At 38.5% G+C, this 19,094-nt stretch overlaps 1 protein-coding gene across 1 annotated transcript in view; it reads left to right on the top strand.

The window, feature by feature from the left end:
- The window catches only part of RYR2 (ryanodine receptor 2), a 231,018-nt gene extending 224,534 nt beyond the window's left edge, over positions 1 to 6,484 (top strand). Inside the window, exons 99-101 of the mRNA XM_058171339.1 lie at positions 187 to 287; positions 2,365 to 2,416; positions 5,244 to 6,484. Coding sequence (XP_058027322.1) covers positions 187 to 287; positions 2,365 to 2,416; positions 5,244 to 5,339 — 249 coding nt within the window. The 3' untranslated portion in view covers positions 5,340 to 6,484. The remainder of the gene's footprint in view (positions 1 to 186; positions 288 to 2,364; positions 2,417 to 5,243) is intronic.
- The last annotated feature ends 12,610 nt before the right edge of the window (positions 6,485 to 19,094 follow it).

The following is a 19,094-nucleotide window of genomic DNA, read 5'->3' as shown; positions in this document are numbered from 1 at the left end:
TTTTTTAAAAAAAAAATCATGTATATGCCTGATTAGGGATGTGTTTTGTCCCTAAATGCCAGCCTCAAGTTTAAAATCATTCTTGAAGAGTGTGGAACGCTCACAAATATGTGCATGTACATAGAGACACAGAATGAAATTGAAGCAAATATGTTAACAATATATATCTTTCTAAATTTTTTTTAGACTAAATGTTTTATCTGTGGAATAGGTAATGATTATTTTGATACAGTGCCACATGGCTTTGAAACACATACTCTACAGGAGCACAACTTAGCTAATTATCTGTAAGTACATTAATTTTTCTATGTAAACAAATCAATATTAATGTTCTGTGACCTTTCTAAGGAAATGAAGTTCAAATGATAGCAACTTTCAGCAACTTGTAACTTTTCAAATAACATGTGATAATTTGTTTCTAAATATAAAGAGAATATTAGACATAATGATTGTATAGTTAGCAACATGTAAATTGTGTATGCCTATGTGTGTTTTGATAAAACACTTATATCTGAAATTATGTTGTAAAATTTGGTGACTGGATTTGGAAATCCAGAAAACAGAATCCAACACAATCCAACACAAATACTTCTAAACTGGCAATTCAGAAAATACATCCTATAAATCCTATTACATTACATATATGTAAATCCTTACAGAATGCCTGCTTTACTTTATTTCTGGATTGTATTATCATTAATTATCATCATCAGCCTGACCTCAATACCAGGGAAGATTCTGGAAAAGATAATCAAGCAAAGAATCACTGAACACCTAGAAACTAACAAAGTAATAACCAAAAGCCAACATGGGTTTGTCAAAAACAGATCATGCCAGACTAATCTCATTGCATTCTTTGACAAAATGACAAAATTAGTGGACCAGAAGAATGCTGTCAATATAATTTACTTGGACTTCAGTAAAGCATTTGATAAAGTAGACCATAACTTACTACTAGATAAAGTAGAAAAATGTGGGTTAGACAGCATCACCACCAGATGGATTCGTAACTGGCTGACCAACCGCACTCAACTTGTAGTCAATGGAACTACATCCACATGGAGGGAAGTATGCAGTGGAATACCCCAAGGCTCTGTTTTAGGCCCAGTACTCTTCAACATCTTCATCAATGACTTGGACAAGGATGGGGAAGGATGGGGAACTCATCAAATTTGCAGATGACACCAAGCTGCAGGAATAGCCAACACTCCAAAAGATAGGCTCAAGATAACAGAAGGATCTTGACAGACTTGAACATTGGGCGCTATCTAACAAAATGAAATTCAACAGTGAAAAAAGTAAGGTTCTACATTTAGGCAAAAAAACCAAAATGCATAGGTACCATATATGTGGTACCTTGCTCAATAGTAGTCCTGTGAGAGGGATCTTGGAGTCCTACTGGACATGAGCCAGCAGTGTGCTGCAGCTGCCAAAAAAGCCAACACAGTTCTGGGCTGCATAAAGAGAGGGATAGAATTAAGATCACATGAAGTGTTAATACCACTTTATAATGCCTTGGTAAGGCCACACTTGGAATACTGCATTCAGTTTTGGTCGCCACGATGTAAAAAAGATATTGAGACTCTAGAAAGAGTGCAGAGAAGAGCAACAAAGATGATTAGGGGACTAAAACATATGAAGAACGGTTGCAGGAACTGGGTATGTCTAGTTTAATGAAAAGAAGGACTAGTGGAGACATGATAGCAGTGTTCCAATATCTCAGGGGTTGACACAAAGAAGAGGGAGTCAAGCTATTCTCCAAAGCACCTGAAGCAATGGTGGAAACTAATCAAGGAGAGAAGCAACTTAGAACTAAGGAGAAATTTCCTGACAGAACAATCAATAAGTGGAACAACTTGCCTGCAGAAGTTGTGAATGCTCCAACACTGGAAATTTTTAAGAAAATGTTGGATAGCCATTTGTCTGAAATGGTGTAGGGTTTCCTGCCTGGACAGGGGGTTGGAATAGAAGACCTCCAAGGTCCCTTCCAACTCTGTTACTATGTTATGTTATGTTAATTTTTATAATGAATTATAATACTATTGATTGTACTTTTTTGAGAATTCTACTGATCTGAAATTAGATCGTATTTTAGCATCTCAGTTTGGAAAATTCTCTTCAACCAGTACTTTCTAATTTGTCCAGTTCAAGAAAGTTTGATGGGAAGAGAGGAGGAAAGAATCCACAGACATACAGCTTATTTCTGAACCAACAAACTTCAATGATTGTTTGAACTAAACTCTGGCAACCAATTTGTAAAATGTTCAAAATACTTATGTATCCCAATTTTATAGGAAATAGTCCAAGTATTATTTTGTATGTTATCAATAATAATAATCATCATGGTTTTGTTTTTTATTTCAGATTTTTTCTGATGTATCTCATTAATAAAGATGAAACCGAACACACTGGTCAAGTAAGTCAACATCATATGGACCATTAAAATTGTAACTGTATTTCTTTGCATTTCTTTCATCTATGTTAATGACTCAAGCAATGGCAGCACTCCATATACTTTCATAGTACAATGTTCATCTGAGTCTTGCTGAACTAGCTGGAGGCTTGAGATATGCAGTTCGAGTAATCTTTCTTAACATTCAAGATCACAATACCTCAAACAATATATCAAGATCACATGAGGTGTTAGTACCATTTTATAATGCTTTGTAAGACCACACTTGGAATGCTGCATCCAGTTTTGGTTTCCACAATATGAAAAAGATGTTGAGACTCTAGGAAGAATGAAGAACAGAACAACAAAGATGATTAGGGGACTGGAGGCTAAGAGGTACGAAGAACAGTTACGGGAATTGGGTATACCTAGAAAAGAGGGACTGATGGTGACATGATAGCAATGTTCCATCTAAGAGGCTACCACAAAGCAGAAGGGGCAATCTATTCTCCAAAGCACCTGAAGACAGGACAAGAAGCAATAGGATAGAATCTAATCAAGTGGAGAACTAACCTAGAATTGACAGTTAGAACAATTAATCAGTGGAATGACTTGTCTTCAGAAGTTGTGGGTGCTCCAACATTGTAGCTTTTTAAGAAGAGATTGGACAACAATTTGAAATGGTATAGGGTTTCCTACTTGAGCAGGAGATTGGATTAGAAGACCTCCAAGGTCCCTTCCTACTCTTGTTATTCTTTTGTTTTGTTATATATGCAAGGAATGCCTACAATTGTCTCTTTTAAAAGAAAAAGAAGAAAAAACATGGTTTTGGGGAATGTGGCTGGAGGATATGATGTTGGATTGCAGTGTGGCCTTTGGCCTTTGGTTTCTGCTGCATCTATCTCCAGGCACTGCTCAAAGGAAACCTCTTTGGCCTTTTCTAGAATGTCAGCTAAGGCAAAATGCTCTCCCAAGTGCAGCCTTTGGACCTGAGAAGTGTAGATCTTCTGTTCTTGCCTAGAGTAGATTTGGCCCTTTCAAGGACGGCCGAGGTAAGGCAGGCATGAAGGTCTCCATCAGGTTCATTTAAACACTCTTATGTATTCTACAGCAGGGGTCCCCAACCTTTCAGATCCCAGGGACCACTAAATTCATAATTTTAAATCCCATGGACCACAAATGATCTGCCTAATCACTGGCTGGGTAGGCATGGCTAGGTGGTCATGTGACTGGGTGGGCGTAGTAAACTCGATGTCACTCAAATTTAGGAGCACCTCGCTGGTCTCTGCTTTTCCCTCCCCTCCCAGCCCCTTCTGGCCGGCCCACCTGCCCAGGCTCCTTAGTGCCCCAACAGGAAGCAGTTATTGGAGCTAAGCAGCCGCCATGAGAAAAAGTTGGCAAAACAGCTCAGTTCAAATTGGATCTGACCGAGAAGGAGGTGCAGCAGAAGCACCTCACTGAGGACTAGGAGCATAGGCTTTCCAAACGGAGGGAAGACCTGCAGGAGTGCAAGGCCAGGTACTGGCGCCTGGACACTCAGAGGGCTGAGATAGTCAGCCAGTTCCAGGCCATGATACAGTGTCTCATTAAAACAAGGCCCTCCTGCTCTTTGCCACAAGCGGCGCTTCCCTCCAGCCTTCACCCAAAGCCCCGCACCAGGAGGCTGAAACAGACCCCAAGTCAGAATTTCTGCCCCCCTCCAACCCACACAAAAAGACCCTGAAGGGGGAGACTCTCTGTAGCAACACAAACGTTGATTGCACGTATCCAGCCCAGGGACCGTAGTTTGAAAACCCCTGATTTAGTGCAATATAAAAAATGCAAATAATTTTTCTGTGGACCACCAAAATTTTCTCGCGGTGCTGTTCGACAGGTATAAATTATGCAACCCACGTAGTTCCTTTTTTTAAAAAAGTAAAATTTTAAAAAGCAGACAAATAAATGAAAAACTGCAGGGATGCGCCAAAAGTTCCCTGATATTTTCAGTACAAGCCTTGTACTTTTGAAGTCTCCATATGAAATGTTCCTCGTCCTCCCCCCCCACAATTTCTTCATAATTTTACTTCAACACTATCACTTGTTCAATTGTACAACTTTATTCTAGCCGATTGTTTTACCCTATCAACTAATTGCACTTTGAGTCTTATTATGTAACAATTCTACATAGCCAATCAAATTTGAAGACAGTCTTTTCTGGACCAATTATTCTGATAGCACAATCAAGGAGGCTAAAGTTGAACCTTGTTTTAACTAAATTCTTTTTTTTTTTTTCCGTTTTGTACAGGTGGAGTACTTGTTGAGATTGTTGAGGTTGAGATTTTTTTTTGCAAAATAGTTTCTGTTTTCAGCTTCATTTTAATTGAAACAAAAATCTTTTTTTTTTTTTTACATTTATACCCCGCCCTTCTCCGAAGACTCAGGGCGGCTTACAGTGTATAAGGCAATAGTCTCATTCTATTTGTATATTTTTACAAAGTCAACTTATTGCCCCCCCAACAATCTGGGTCCTCATTTTACCTACCTTATAAAGGATGGAAGGCTGAGTCAACCTTGGGCCGGGCTCGAACCTGCAGTAATTGCAGGCTCTGTGTTCTTAATAACAGGCTTTACCAGCCTGAGCTAAACCGGCCCCTAAAAATCATTTTGAAAATCATTCAAAATCTTGAATGATATCCTGAGGGGGAGCAGGAAGAGGGTCTATCTGCAACTGACACATAAAGCCATATCTTCCATACAGTAGTTTGGGATATAAACAAAGCCTCTATGATCATTTCAAAATTATTTACCATAAGGATTGAAAAATTCCAGATGGCATGAAAGAGGTTCTAAAGTTGTCTTCTGTGTTTTGCAGGAGTCGTATGTGTGGAAAATGTATCAAGAACGATGCTGGGAATTTTTTCCTGCCGGTGATTGTTTTCGAAAGCAGTATGAAGATCAGCTTAACTGATTAATTATAATTGAGGACCATCCCTTGAGATTCCATCAACACCTTTCCCAATTCCCTTGGGAGCAATCATCAGATTTTCCAGACCCGTTAAATAGGATGCTGTTTGGAGCACCAAAACCTTTTTTTTAATGACTCCTCTGTTCTTTTCCTTCCGATTTTGCTTTGAGAACAATGAGAACTTAACTCTAGCAAGAGAAGAAGAAAAAAATCCCACACAACAAATCCCCATATATCACATGAACACATTTACACAAAAAGAGACTTGTGACCGATTTTTTTTTTCCTTCTGAGACTGCCTGATGATTTCCTTAAATAGGAGAACACACGTGGAATAATGTGATAAGTCACATTTCTTCAGTCATTTATTTCATCATTCTGGAAGGAATTCTGTGGTTTGCAGAGGTCTTTAAAGGATTCTGGGGGACACTAAGTTGTGCGGAAATAGTGCCTTACTATATGTAGGTTGAGCTATGCAGAAGATGAGTGCATGAGGACATCTTATATTTTCTTTATCTGTCCTCTCTTTCCCCCCAATTTAATATTTATTTTGTCTTTTGGAGGGATTTGGGTGGGACTTGGTTGTGCACACCTTTTTAATAAGATGATGGCGTGTCTCAGGATAAAAAGTAGTAGTTGGGTTTTTTTGTCATTAAGTTACATTCACAAGAATCTTCTTCTTTCACTCTTACACTTATTTTGGTAATGCTGTAATGCAGCACTGTAACTTTATGAAATCTTTGTATGAAAACAAAAACACTGCAGAAAAATGTTAAAAGGAATTATTTCATTGCATGTTTATTATGCAAGTTTAAACAACAGAAAGCAACCTTTTGAAGCAAGTTGATCAACATGAAAAAAAATCACAATAATATTCATAGTAATCAAGTGTTGTGGGCTTTATCGTACATTTGAAATCAGTGTCATCAACCCACAATTTATGTATGTATTATGAACTTGCCAGTAGTTTGGTTTCATTTTCCTTTTCTGTTCCTTTTGTTGCTGTTCATTTGACCATTTGTGATCATTAGTGGAATTAAAGCTTTTCTTAAGTTAGTTTTTTAAAATCAAAGGTAAAGCAATAGCCATTCAGGGATTTCATTAGTTGCATCATGAAGCACCAAGAATGTGTAACACTCCATGTTGAGTCCTTTTTAATTGTAACACCAATCAAATAAAAAGAAAGATTTGGAATGGAAGTAGAATGGTTTTCCTCTGTCTTGGCTTCTTTGTGAAATGATTTAAAAATTGAAGTGTTTGAGATTTTGTTTTTTGGGATGAAATTGTACAGAAAGTTCTATATTCCTAATGCAATGGTTGCTTTGGTTCCTATTTATTTATTTATTTATTTATTTATTTATTTATTTATTTATTTATTTATTTATTTATTTATTTATTTATTTATTTATTATTTATATTTCTATACCGCCCTTCTCCGAAGACTCAGGGCAGTTTACAGCCAAGTTAAAAAGACATATACAAAAATTAAAACACAATATTTCAATTAAAAAATCTGATTCCATAGGCCGAATATTAAAATAACAAGTAATAAAACCACCCATTAGGCCAACCCTGCTCGGTGAAACAAAAAAGTCTTGAGCTCGCGCTTAAAGGCCCGGAGGTCGGGAAGAAGGCGTAGCCCCAGAGGCAGTTTGTTCCATAGGGTAGGTGCCCCCACAGAGAAGGCTCTTCCCCTGGGGGCCGCCAGCCAACATTGTTTGGCTGACGGCACCCTGAGGAGACCCTCCCTGTGGGAGCGCACAGGTCGATGGGAGGCTATTGGTGGCAGTAGGCGGTCCCGTAAGTAACCTGGTCTCATGCCTTTCCCTCTGTTTTATATTAATGGCAAATCATTTGCTTATCCACAGTTTACGGTACAAATAGATTTATTAATTCTGTAGCTAAAATGAAGATAGCGGCCTCATTTTATCTTGTGCTAGCTTAACTTCTAAAGAAATCCTTTAAAGCTGGAGATTATTTTTCATGTTTCTATTGAATGGGACTCTGACTCACCAATCCTATACTGTAATAAATTTGCAAGTTTTTGCTAGAAACCACAAAACTATTTATAATTGAAAAAAATGAAAAGTATCCAGAAAACTTGATTATCATCTATTAGTCAATAAACCAATTGGTTTGTGACTGTATGTTGCATGTAAGCATTGTTTGAAACACTGAATATTGAATGCCTTTTAATTTTTCAGTGATATTTTATTGTGTGAAATCTCAGGCTTCTACTCCAGACTACACGATCATTTTACAGTATAAGCACAGAGAAACTAGCTGCAAGTTTACCACATATTAGAAATATTCTGTATTAGGCCAAGTAAGCAAATTAGCCTTTAATCTGAAGTGTTACTATATATTCAGTTTTTGTTGATCAGTGAATAAGAGGACACTATTTCATATTTTAAGATATTGTTGAAATGTATTTAATAAGGAAATAATTTCTTCAACATTAGACAACCTAATAGTTGAAACATAAAATGTAACATACTTTTATACTGTGCAAGACAAAATTAATTCAGCGATCTATTTCTGGTAGTTAACTTTCTAAAAAGACATTTTAACAAGATACAGATAATTTCATCAACAATTTGCAGATCCTTGTTTCAGATTTAACCTCTGCTACAGTATTCTGAATAACTACGTTCTTCAAAATTGTCTTGGTATAATGGGCTTATCATGTAGTCTTGAGGATTGGACTGTTCGTTTAAAGTTTTATTTAGAATCCTTATTGTATGTCAGGACTATTTTTTAGTTACCTGACACTATCACCATTTCTATAGCTGAATTTGCACCATCAGACCAAGTAATTGTGCAAAAGTTTCTTTGTATTTCCCTACAGCCCAAAAGTTGCAGTGGAGTGTGATGGCAGATAAATTGTGAAACTCAAATTATATCTAATTCTTATAGTGTGCCCAACTTTCTCCATACTCTTACTGAGCTGCAATACTGAAACAACTAAAACATTTTTTCTTATTGACTTTAGTTTTTAAATTGCTGAGAAGGTTTCTTTTGCATTTATTATTATATCTCATTTGTGTTGTTTCTGTTGTTATAATGAATTGCTGACCTCATCTGTGAAATTGCCACAACTAATAATATTACTTTTATGTAGATCTTTATTTAGCTCCCAACCATCTGATACTACTCTGGCAACCTTCTAATTATTTTAATTTCCACAATGATTTTGAAAATTTTGATTGATTCTGATTTCAGGCTTCTGTTTTTTGAAATTTAGCATATCTTGCACTCAAAGGCATCTATTTCACATCTAATAAAAATTAAATTAATTAGAACATTTAATGGGATTTAAGAATTAATTAATTACTATTGAGTAAACTGAGAACGTTTCTGAAAAGATTGATTTGATGTTTGAACCACTGAGAAAGGGTTCAGTGGTTGGTGGTATGCCTAATTAATTAAATTAATTAACTGCTGAGTAAAAAAATAAAGAATCTATAATGATGACTTCTGTATAAATTAGACTATTTCTATAATTTCTCTGTTTTCTACATTTTGGTTAGAATAGAATAGAATAGAATAGAATAGAATTTTTTATTGGCCAAGTGTGATTAGACACACAAGGAATTTGTCTTGGTGCATATGCTCTCAGCGTACATAAAAGAAAAGATACGTTCATCAAGAATCATAAGGTACAGCACTTAATGATAGTCATAGGGTACAAATAAGCAATCAGGAAACAATATCAATATAAATTGTAAGGATACAAGCAACAAAGTTACAGTCATACAGTCATAAGTGGAAGGAGTAGGGTGGTAGGAATGATGAGAACATTAATAGTAGTGCAGGCGTAGTAAATAGTTTAACAGTGTTGAGGGAATTATTTGTTTAGCAGAGTGATGGTGTTTGGGAAAAAACTGTTATTGTGTCTAGTTGTTCTGGTATGCAGTGCTCTATAGCATCGTTTTGAGGTAGGAGTTAAAACAGTTTATGTCCAGGATGTGAGGTATCTAAGTATTTTCACAACCCTTTTTGAGTCGTACAGTATACAGGTCCTCAATGGAAGGCAGGTTGGTAGCCATTGTTTTTTCTGCAGTTCTAATTATCCTCTGAAGTTTGTGTCTGTCTTGTTGGGTTGCAGAACTAAACCAGACAGTTATAGAGGTGCAGATGACAGACTCAATAATTCCTCTGTAGAACTCTTTCAGCAGCTCCTTGGGCAGTTTGAGCTTTCTGAGTTGGCGCAGAAAGAACATTCTTTGTTGTCCTTTTTTGATGACGTTTTTGATGTTAGCTGCCCATTTTAGATCTTGCGATATGGTAGAACCTAGAAATTTGAAGGTCTCTAGTGTTGATACTGTGTTGTCTAGTATTGTGAGAGGTGGAAGTATGGAAGGGTTTCTCCGAAAATCTACCACCATTTCTAGGTTTTGAGTGTGTTCAGTTCCAGATTGTTCCAGTCGCAACACGAGGCTAGTGGTTCAACCTCCCATCTTTTTTATGAAGAAATGTATGGAAAACTATTTGAAAATAAGGTAGAATACAGAACATTGTAAGAAGTACCAAGTATGTGTATAGATTTTTAATGTTAAAAGCATGTGTCCTACTCTTGAATCTAACAGAAGTCCCTTTAACCATTAAAAATGCCTAAGCTTTCAAAATAGGATTGTATCTTTTTTAATAAAAAAAAAAATCTGGGTTGTTTAGCACCATCAAAACCTAATAATCTCTCTAGCAATTTTTGTGATCAGTCTTGTTGTGGTTTGGTAACTAAGCAACTAAATTATCCTCACTCCAATATAATATTTCCTCCATCACAAAGCACAAATAATCATGAATTTAACAGTTTTTCAAAGAACATCTCCAATCCTGGATTGTCAGGCGTGAAGAATCAGGGCCATGTGTTAAGTTCTAGTTAAGCTAATTTATTGCTTATGCTTATATGCAAGAATCTAGTCAACTAATGGTGAACATGAAATTGGTGCTAGGTAGGAGTTCCTCTTGTAGAAACTAATGACTTCAGTCTGATTCCTCTCTTGACTCCACTCACAGGATCTCCTTTTCCTATACTGATCTTTGCAAGAGAAAACTCAATATTTCTTCTCCTGCAGATCAGCTTTCTGGGATAGATGTTCCATGTGCTCATGGGAATGTGTGTGCGCACATATGTGCGCCCTATAGTTAGTCTGATGATGAGTTTGACTATTTTGCTCCTCAGCAATAGCGACAAGCAGAATGCAATGTCAAAACGAACGATAGTTCCTTAAAACATTCTTTCTATAGCTGTCTGATAGTCTTTGATATTATCACAGCCATGTATAATATTCTCACTTTTAACTAGGCTCTTAACAAAAGATTTCTGCTTGTATTGCTCCTTGTGAGACTGGCCCCAGTGGAAGTGAGCTTGTGGGGTGGGGGAAGCAGTTTTGTGGCTCTCATTAATCCAGTCAATCCAGGCATGAAATCCACACACTTCAATTTGGCTCAGAGGATTCGTAAAGCATTGGAGCATGATACCAGTACCTCATAAATATTTAGATTCCTGCACCAACATGTACCCTCCTCTTCAAAGTAGAACTTCAAAACAACAAACTTGGAAAAGTCAGAGACAGATTTAGCAAGTGATGGGAAGGAACTCAAGGGAAGAATACACAGAAACTCCAGAGTACCTAATTTATAAGTGAATTATTTCCTACAAAAAAGAGAAGGATGCAGGAAGGATCACTCAAAAGGATTAAATCTCCAGTAATTAAAGAGAAAGCTCCAGCTTATAAACCCTTGGTACCCCAAGCATGGGGGGAAAACATTTAAACTCACCTTGCCATGAATATGCTCTGAGTGTTTAGGACTGGCCTACAGAATTATATTCACCGAGACTTTTTTTTCTGGCAGGAGAGAAATTCGGAGGTATAAGGTGGGGAGAGAAGAGGAGAGCTGATGAACTGTTGGAAACCAACTCCTATAAATAGGACAATGTTGCTATCTGAATGTTTTATCTTTACTACTAAGCTCCGGTTGACAATTAAATTGCTATATAATTGAGAACTGGGATGTGAAAAAACCTGTCCTAAAAGTGTTAGTGTAATGGTTAAGGGACCAGGCTAGAAACTGGGAGAACCATGAGTTCTAATCCTATCAGTAACATGCTCATCTGAATGCATGCTACAGAGCAAAGCACTACTTAATAACATGGTATAAAACAGAGCTACTCTTTATTTTATTTATTTATTTATTTTATTATTTAAACTTATATACCGCCCTATCTCCCAAAGGACTCAGGGCGGTTTACAGGCATATAAAAACATCAATATACAAATTAAAATAATCATTAAAAGACTTATTCTAATGCCAATAGTTAATAATACCAATTGTTAAAAATAGAAATATAAATATTAAAATCGATTTAAAACCCCTCTAAATTTAAAAAATCTAAGCCAGTCCTGCGCAGATGAATAAATGAGTCTTGAGCTCGCGACGGAAGGTCCGAAGATCTGGAAGTTGACGGAGTCCTGGGGGGAGTTCGTTCCAGAGGGTGGGAGCCCCCACAGAGAAGGCCCTTCCCCTGGGCGCCGCCAGACGACACTGCCTAGCTGACGGCACCCTGAGGAGTCCCTCCCTGTGAGAGCGCACGGGTCGGTGAGAGGTATCTGGTCGCAGTAGGCGGTCCCGTAGATAACCCGGCCCTATGCCATGGAGCGCTTTAAAGGTGGTCACCAAAACCTTGAAGCGCACCCGGAAGACCACAGGTAGCCAGTGCAGCCTGCGCAGGATGGGTGTTATCACGGGAGCCACGGGGCTCCATCTATCACCCGCGCAGCCGCATTCTGACTAACTGCAGCCTCCGGATGCCCTTCAAGGGAGCCCCATGTAGAGAGCGTTGCAGTAATCCAGGCGAGACGTCACGAGGCGTGGTGACCGTGCATAGGGCCTCGGTCCAGAAAGGCGCAACTGGCGCACCAGGCGAACCTGGTAGAACGCTCTCCTGGAGACGGCCGTCAAGTGATCTTCTAGAGACAGCCGTTCATCCAGGAGGGCGCTAAGTTGCGCACCCTCTCCATCGGGCCAATGACTCGCCACCGATGGTCAGCCGCGGATTTAGCTGACTGTACCGGGATGCCGGCATCCACAGCCACTCTGTCTTGGAGGGATTGAGCTTGAGCCTGTTTCTCCCCATCCAGACCCGTACGGCCTCCAGACACTGGGACAGCACTTCGATGGCTTCGTTGGGGTGGTCCGGTGTGGAAAAGTACAGCTGGGTGTCATCCGCATACAGCTGGTACCTCACACCGAACCCACTGATGATCTCACCCAGCGGCTTCATGTAGATGTTGAACAGAAGGGGCGAGAGAATCGACCCCTGCGGCACCCCACAAGTGGGGCGCCCCGGGGCCGACCTCTGCCCCCCTGTCAACACCGACTGCGACCGGTCGGAGAGATAGGAGGAGAACCACCGATAAACGGTGCCTCCCACTCCCAATCCCTCCAACCGGCGCAGCAGGATACCATGGTCGATGGTATCAAAAGCCGCTGAGAGGTCTAATAGGACCAGGGCAGAGGAACAACCCCTATCCCTGGCCCTCCAGAGATCATCCACCAACGCGACCAACGCCGTCTCCGTGCTGTAACCGGGCCGGAAACCGGACTGGAACGGGTCTAGATAGACAGTTTCATCCAGGTGCAAGGGAAACTGATATGCCACCATACTCTCTACAACCTTCGCCGCGAAGCGAAGGTTGGAGACCGGACGATAATTACCTAAAACAGCCGGGTCCAGGGAAGGCTTCTTGAGGAGGGGCCTCTTTCAAGGTGGCCGGAAAGACACCCTCCACCAAGGAAGCGCTCGTAATCGCCTGGAGCCAGCCTCGTGTCACCTCCTGAGTGGCCAGCACCAGCCAGGAGGGGCACGGGTCCAGTAAACACGTGGTGGCATTCAGCCTCCCCAACAACCTGTCCATGTCCTCGGGAGCGACAGGGTCAAACTCATCCCATAAAATGTCGCCAAGACCACCCTCAGCTGTCTCACCCGTATCACCGCAATCTTGGTCCAAACCATTTCTCTTTGCTGCCAGGACATGGTTCATTGGTATAGGCCTGTGATGGCGAATCTATGGCACGTGTGCCAGAGGTGGAATGGAGAGCCCTCTGTGTGCCATCGCCCAGCTCAGTCAGCTGGTCATCGGATTTCCGATGTGCAAATCATAATACATGATATATTAATTGTGCTGGTAATGGTGTATGTGGGGGTGGGGTGGGAAATCTGATTTTCTTTTTGTTCTCTGGTTAGTAAGCATTAGGGAAGTTAATCAGAAGGCAATCTATGGGAGCAGTATTACCCTAAAGATCATATAACCTCGTAATAATATTTGGAATAAGAAAAATATTTTCTTTGAACTCATCCTGAGCTATCCTCACTTAGCAGAACCAGGAAAGTGGCAGGACATTAGGAATAAGGTTCAATATGCAAATAACGACAACAACAACAGCATCAACAACAACAACAACAGAGTTGGAAGGGACTTTGGAGGTCTTCTAGTCCACTTGACTATATCTTACTAACTTGATTGTATCTTACTAGCGGCTGGGTTTCATTACATAGCTCTAGCTTTTGGGAATGCTTTAAATCAAGCACTTGCAGAAGTGCTGCGTCTTATAAAATAGCAAGCATATTTTCAATGTAGGAAGGTAGCCAATAAAATTAATTCTGAGTTTAGCTCAATTCACAAAAATCTCCAAACATTTGTGCTACAAAAGAATGGAGCTTGATAGCCTTGTTCCTGATAAGCACACCAAGAGGAATATGTAAAATCAGAACTAAAAGGAAAGCGCATACATTAGCAGAGATTAAGTAGCAATGAGCTTTTCCACCACAAATTAGGATCTGACCCAAGGGCAACCTCCATTTACCAGTAATATTTGTAATTGGCACCTAAGGTTCTTTAGAGACCCTGGACCAGATGGTATTTCTTAATCCTGTTTCAGACTCTGGCATAAGATGTTGTATTTAGCACTAGAACATATTTATTTTCAGTTTTTACTATTGTCAAGACACATTTGAAAAATTATTATGTTATATAGTTAAAACTAATATTAACTATAGAAGATAAAATATATAAAAAATAAATGCAGAAAAAAAGGAAAAGGAAAAAAGTAACCTTCCTCTTTGTTCCAGCAACTACAGAACAAACCATCTCTTCATTCTATATCCCACCCATTCTCTATCAATAGATTTTTAAAGCCTCATCACTCTATTCTAATTAGCAAAAATCCATTAAAAAACGTTTAGATTTACAAAATAAATCTAATAAACTTTCTAAAAATCCTTCCTTTTATTTTTATATCTCATTTTCTACCTTTAAAGAAAGACCTCCAAGTTTCATCTTTCATACCTATTCAGTAAAAAAAATTCAAATAAAATGATTATAAGTAACCTTTTAAAACTATTTTAATCTTTATCAAATTTATGACCTCTCTTTCCCTATCTCATAGATGAACAAAACTTTTATAACATTGACATCCAGCCCTAGTTTGAAAAAAAAATCCATTAAAAATTATCAGATAACAACCTTTATATTTTAACCTTGATCAAATAAACCAATTGTATATGCTTTCCCCTTCCCACAATCTTCAGATGATGTCATAACACACTTTCTTTTCATGTTTTTTGTGTCTTTTGTCAAAATAGTTGACAAGTCCCTTGAGCCCAAAAGCTGTGGTGCAATAGTTAGAATGCAGTACTGCAGGTTAGCTCACTGCTCACTCCAGGAATTTGATTCTGAGCAGCTTAAGGTTGACTTAGCCTTTCATTCTTCCGAGGTCAGTAAAATGAGGACCCAGATTTTTGGGGACAATATGCTAACATTGTAAACTGCTTAGTGTAAAGCACTACTGCTTCTGTAAAGCACTATAATGCAGTATATAAGTGCTATTGCTATTTCTAAATCTAGTAAAAAAAAAGGTTATTAACAATGCTCTTCTGATTTAGTATTTGCATGTCTTTTTTAATCTGGTTTTGTTTATGTATCCAGTATTTTATCTTTTTCCATCTTCTTTTTATAGCCACTCATTTTTAAATCCACACTTAAATCAATTTAGGTCTTTTCTAATGAGACATCTTCCTCTTCTGTGACATCATCTAATTTATTTATAATACATAACTTTAAAATTAATTTCTGAGCCCAATATTCATAAATGTCTCCGTGGATGCATAGATGCATTTATTTCCTTCCAATTTTGTGTCCAATCTTCAAAGTTATCTCATTAGTTATTTTTTTCCAAATGCATAAATGTAGACAGTTTCCTACGGCAAAACTATTAATTCAAATCTATTTGGATCCTCAGTCCATTCTAAAGTTTCTAAAATTAACATTCTAATCACCCTTTAACTGTATATTCTGATATTTGGGGGCAAATTATTAAATGCATAGTTAAAACTTCTTTCTTAAAGGACTCAATAATTGAAGAGTTTGGCCTAATGGTTAAGGGATCAAGCAAGAAAGTGGAGGATTATGAGTTCAAGTCCTTCCTTAGCCGTGAAAACTAACTGAGTGACTTTGGCCAGTCACTCTCTCTCAGCCTAACCCATCTGACAGGGTTGTTTTTTGTGAGGAAAATAGGAGGAGGAAAGTGTGCTAAATATGTTCACTGCTTTGAGTTGTTTGTAAAAATAGTAAAGGTGATATACAAACTAACGTTATAACAGATCATCTCCAAAAAGAATGCGAGTAATGAAATTGCTTGCTAGGATCAATAATTCTTGCAATATCATATCAAAAGATAGCTGTACTTTTCTCATATGTGACTTCCTTCAAAGGTCCAATCTCTACTAAGATCCCTTTTGAATCATTGCTTTCTGTGGAATTTCTCTTCTGGAAAGAGAAGTCCATTCAGTGTCAACCTTGAAGCTGACCTGACTGAAGCCATTTTGATACTTCAGTGTTGCCACACTGGAGCTGAGGGAGGGGGGAGGGGGGGAATAGAGATAGCTGGGATTTTGTAGCCAAAATAAAATACTATCCCTGGGAACCAAGGACATGCTAACACCTAGTCAGAGAGAGAGGAGGAGCGATGTTACCAAGTGACCAGATGGTACCATGTGATTGGACCATGTGACAATCATTGTTTGGGGAAGGGGAAAAACTTTTACTTTTAATTAGGTGAAAGCCGTGGGAACCTTCAGAGTTGGTTTTCACTAGAACTGTGCCAATATGGTATATCCAATAAAATTATACTTCAGGAATCTACCTGCCTCAGAGTTTTGTTTGCTCTGAGTACATTACTTGGAACTTTGACATTCAACTTCCTTCCCTCGGTAGTGTGTACAGTGAATTAAAATAGTCAATACCAAATTTGCTTAACTGATACCAAAGCAAGCCATCAGCAAGTTTAAAAGCTATCCTCCCTCCCTCCTTTTTTTGAATCAGAGCACATGTTTGGTACTGGGTATATAGGGTCAACTATATTTGCCCTTATAGGAGAAGAGGATCTGGACATTTGCAAATCTGTCAGGCAAGAATTGGGAAAATCCTGTACCTAAGCTAAGGGATTTTCTCAAGATTGCAAAATGCTTGTCCATTCCTCTCCTAAGAGGAAGATGCCGCTGCAGTAATAACAAAAGGTATGCTGCCAAAATTGGCCATCCCCAAAGAGCAGCTAAAAAAGTAGCTACCAATTAAATGAAATTGACCAATATTCAGGAATACTGAGAAACATTGAGTGCCAGTAATGGAAATACAGAAATTACTACATTTGTTCTGGGGCTTTGAAGCGATTGATGGAAGCATGTTTGCTACCTGACTTTGATGCTGAACAGCTGTGGCTCTATTTCTTACAGGGCAATTTCACTGTTTTTAATGCAAAATGGAAAGAAGACCTGCCTCGGAATATAGAATCCAAAATTACAGTTCAACCTAATGCATCTATTAGCAGTTAACAAACTGCTGTGAGTTTGCTCCTCTCGGGTTCATTTTATGAAAATAGGCCTCTCTGACTGTAGTGGCATTGAAGGCCTTTAAAATGTCCTTACAGATTGAAAAGTATATTAATCTTTGGATCATTAAGGTTCCAAGAATGCATCTTTCTCGTAAGTGGAAACTATGCTTACCACATTAAATGTGGGGAAAGAAGCTCTCCGCAATAAGAGGTGAGCTTTGTACAGAACACCGTGTCATTCCAGGAAGGTGAAAGTCTTTTTTCCTACCTGACTGTTTGAAATAGGCAAAGCAATTTTTATATGGATAAAATGGAATTGAAAAGGACAGTGTGTTAAAGGTTTTAGATGAAAGATAAATTGTAATAATAGAAATATTAAGAGCAAAGTAGATGGACAAACCAGAGCAAATGAACCATGATATGGCTTAGAGGTTAAGACATCTACCTAATATGCAAGCAGCCCAGATTTGAATCCCAGAAAGGTATAGCTAGCTGATGAGAACTAAATAGCTTGAAAAAGATCTATACTAATCTCCCTTTATTTCTTTGTCGGTAAACATAAAATTCAACACAAAAATAGTTTGCCGCGAAAGCGACTGCCTGTGAAGGCTCCTGGATTGGGGCTGAAGGGCAAAAGCGGAGGCAGTATGCTCCGTCTCATAATTGGGTAGACTGGTCTCGCTGGAAAACAAAAGAAAAACATGATACGGCAGAAAAGAAGAAGCAAGATCATGAAGAGAATGTGTCATTAACCCATGAGTGATATATAATTATAGTGTAAATAAAATAATATGAGCAGAATAAAAATAACGAAAGTGCAACAACAGAATATAGAAACCAAGCTGTATCCATCCATCCATCCATCCATCATCTTAAATCTTAAGACTTTGCCTCTTATCTTTTCGAGTCAATAGACTCTGTCATTACTTCTCAGCCTTGAGACTGGAACGCATCTGCTTCATGCTCATAACAGTTCTGTTTGGTATAAACAGTGCTATTCCTGTCTCACCAACTTCAGCCCTTAATCTGCATGTGTTTTTTTTTTAAACTTCTCAATCTAGTCAATAGCCTCGGTGTTTCTTGCAATAAAATCTTACCTGGTCTAACCCTACTTCACTTTTTCAGGATTGGCCAAGAATGACTAGGAACTGCCAACTGCTGTGTCAACTACTTAGTTGTTCAATTAATAAGACAGTGCCAAAGACTCTTAAATAACAATTCTGCAAAGTCATACATTTTCAAAGACCATCTGTTGAGATCTACCCCTACAGAAGAAGTTTTGCTTTTCAGATTGTGGTCTTAAATCCTTTTAATTGCATTTAATTAAAAGCAAAATCTGAAATAGAGCATTCAAAGCCATCTGTATAGGCATCTCCTTTTGTAGGCATCTGCAGCTTTGGCTGCTTTTGTCAAAAATGACAAAAGAAACATTATGCTGTCACAGTACAATCTACACCCGTTTTAGATGTGTGTGCAATGTCACAGGGCAAATACAAAAGGGATGGGATTTGCATTGTGATTCTGCTCGTCAGTCTGACTAGTTTGACACCCCACCCCGCAGATGACATTGTCATTGTCCCTTTATGCTTCATAAGAACCAAATCCATTTAAACTTATTTTAGTTTTCTTTTTCTTCTGTGCCCATGATGCATGTAAGTGAAGAGGACAGAATAAAACTGGGTTGTGAAGATCATTTCTTCTTGGCTCCTTACTAGAAGATTCGTTTAGTATGAGTAAATAGTCACCTTGTTTAAAAACTGGTGGTGGAGGTATTTACTACTTAGTAATATTTTAACAGGTGTTGTGGTTAAGACATCTGGATAGAAACTTAGAGATTGTGAGTTCTAGTCCCATCGTGGGCTT

Source organism: Ahaetulla prasina, chromosome 1 (assembly GCF_028640845.1).
Source record: "Ahaetulla prasina isolate Xishuangbanna chromosome 1, ASM2864084v1, whole genome shotgun sequence".
NCBI lineage: Eukaryota > Metazoa > Chordata > Lepidosauria > Squamata > Colubridae > Ahaetulla > Ahaetulla prasina.
The sequence above is the reverse complement of the archived record's forward strand: the minus strand, read 5'-3'. Positions and strand labels throughout refer to the sequence as shown.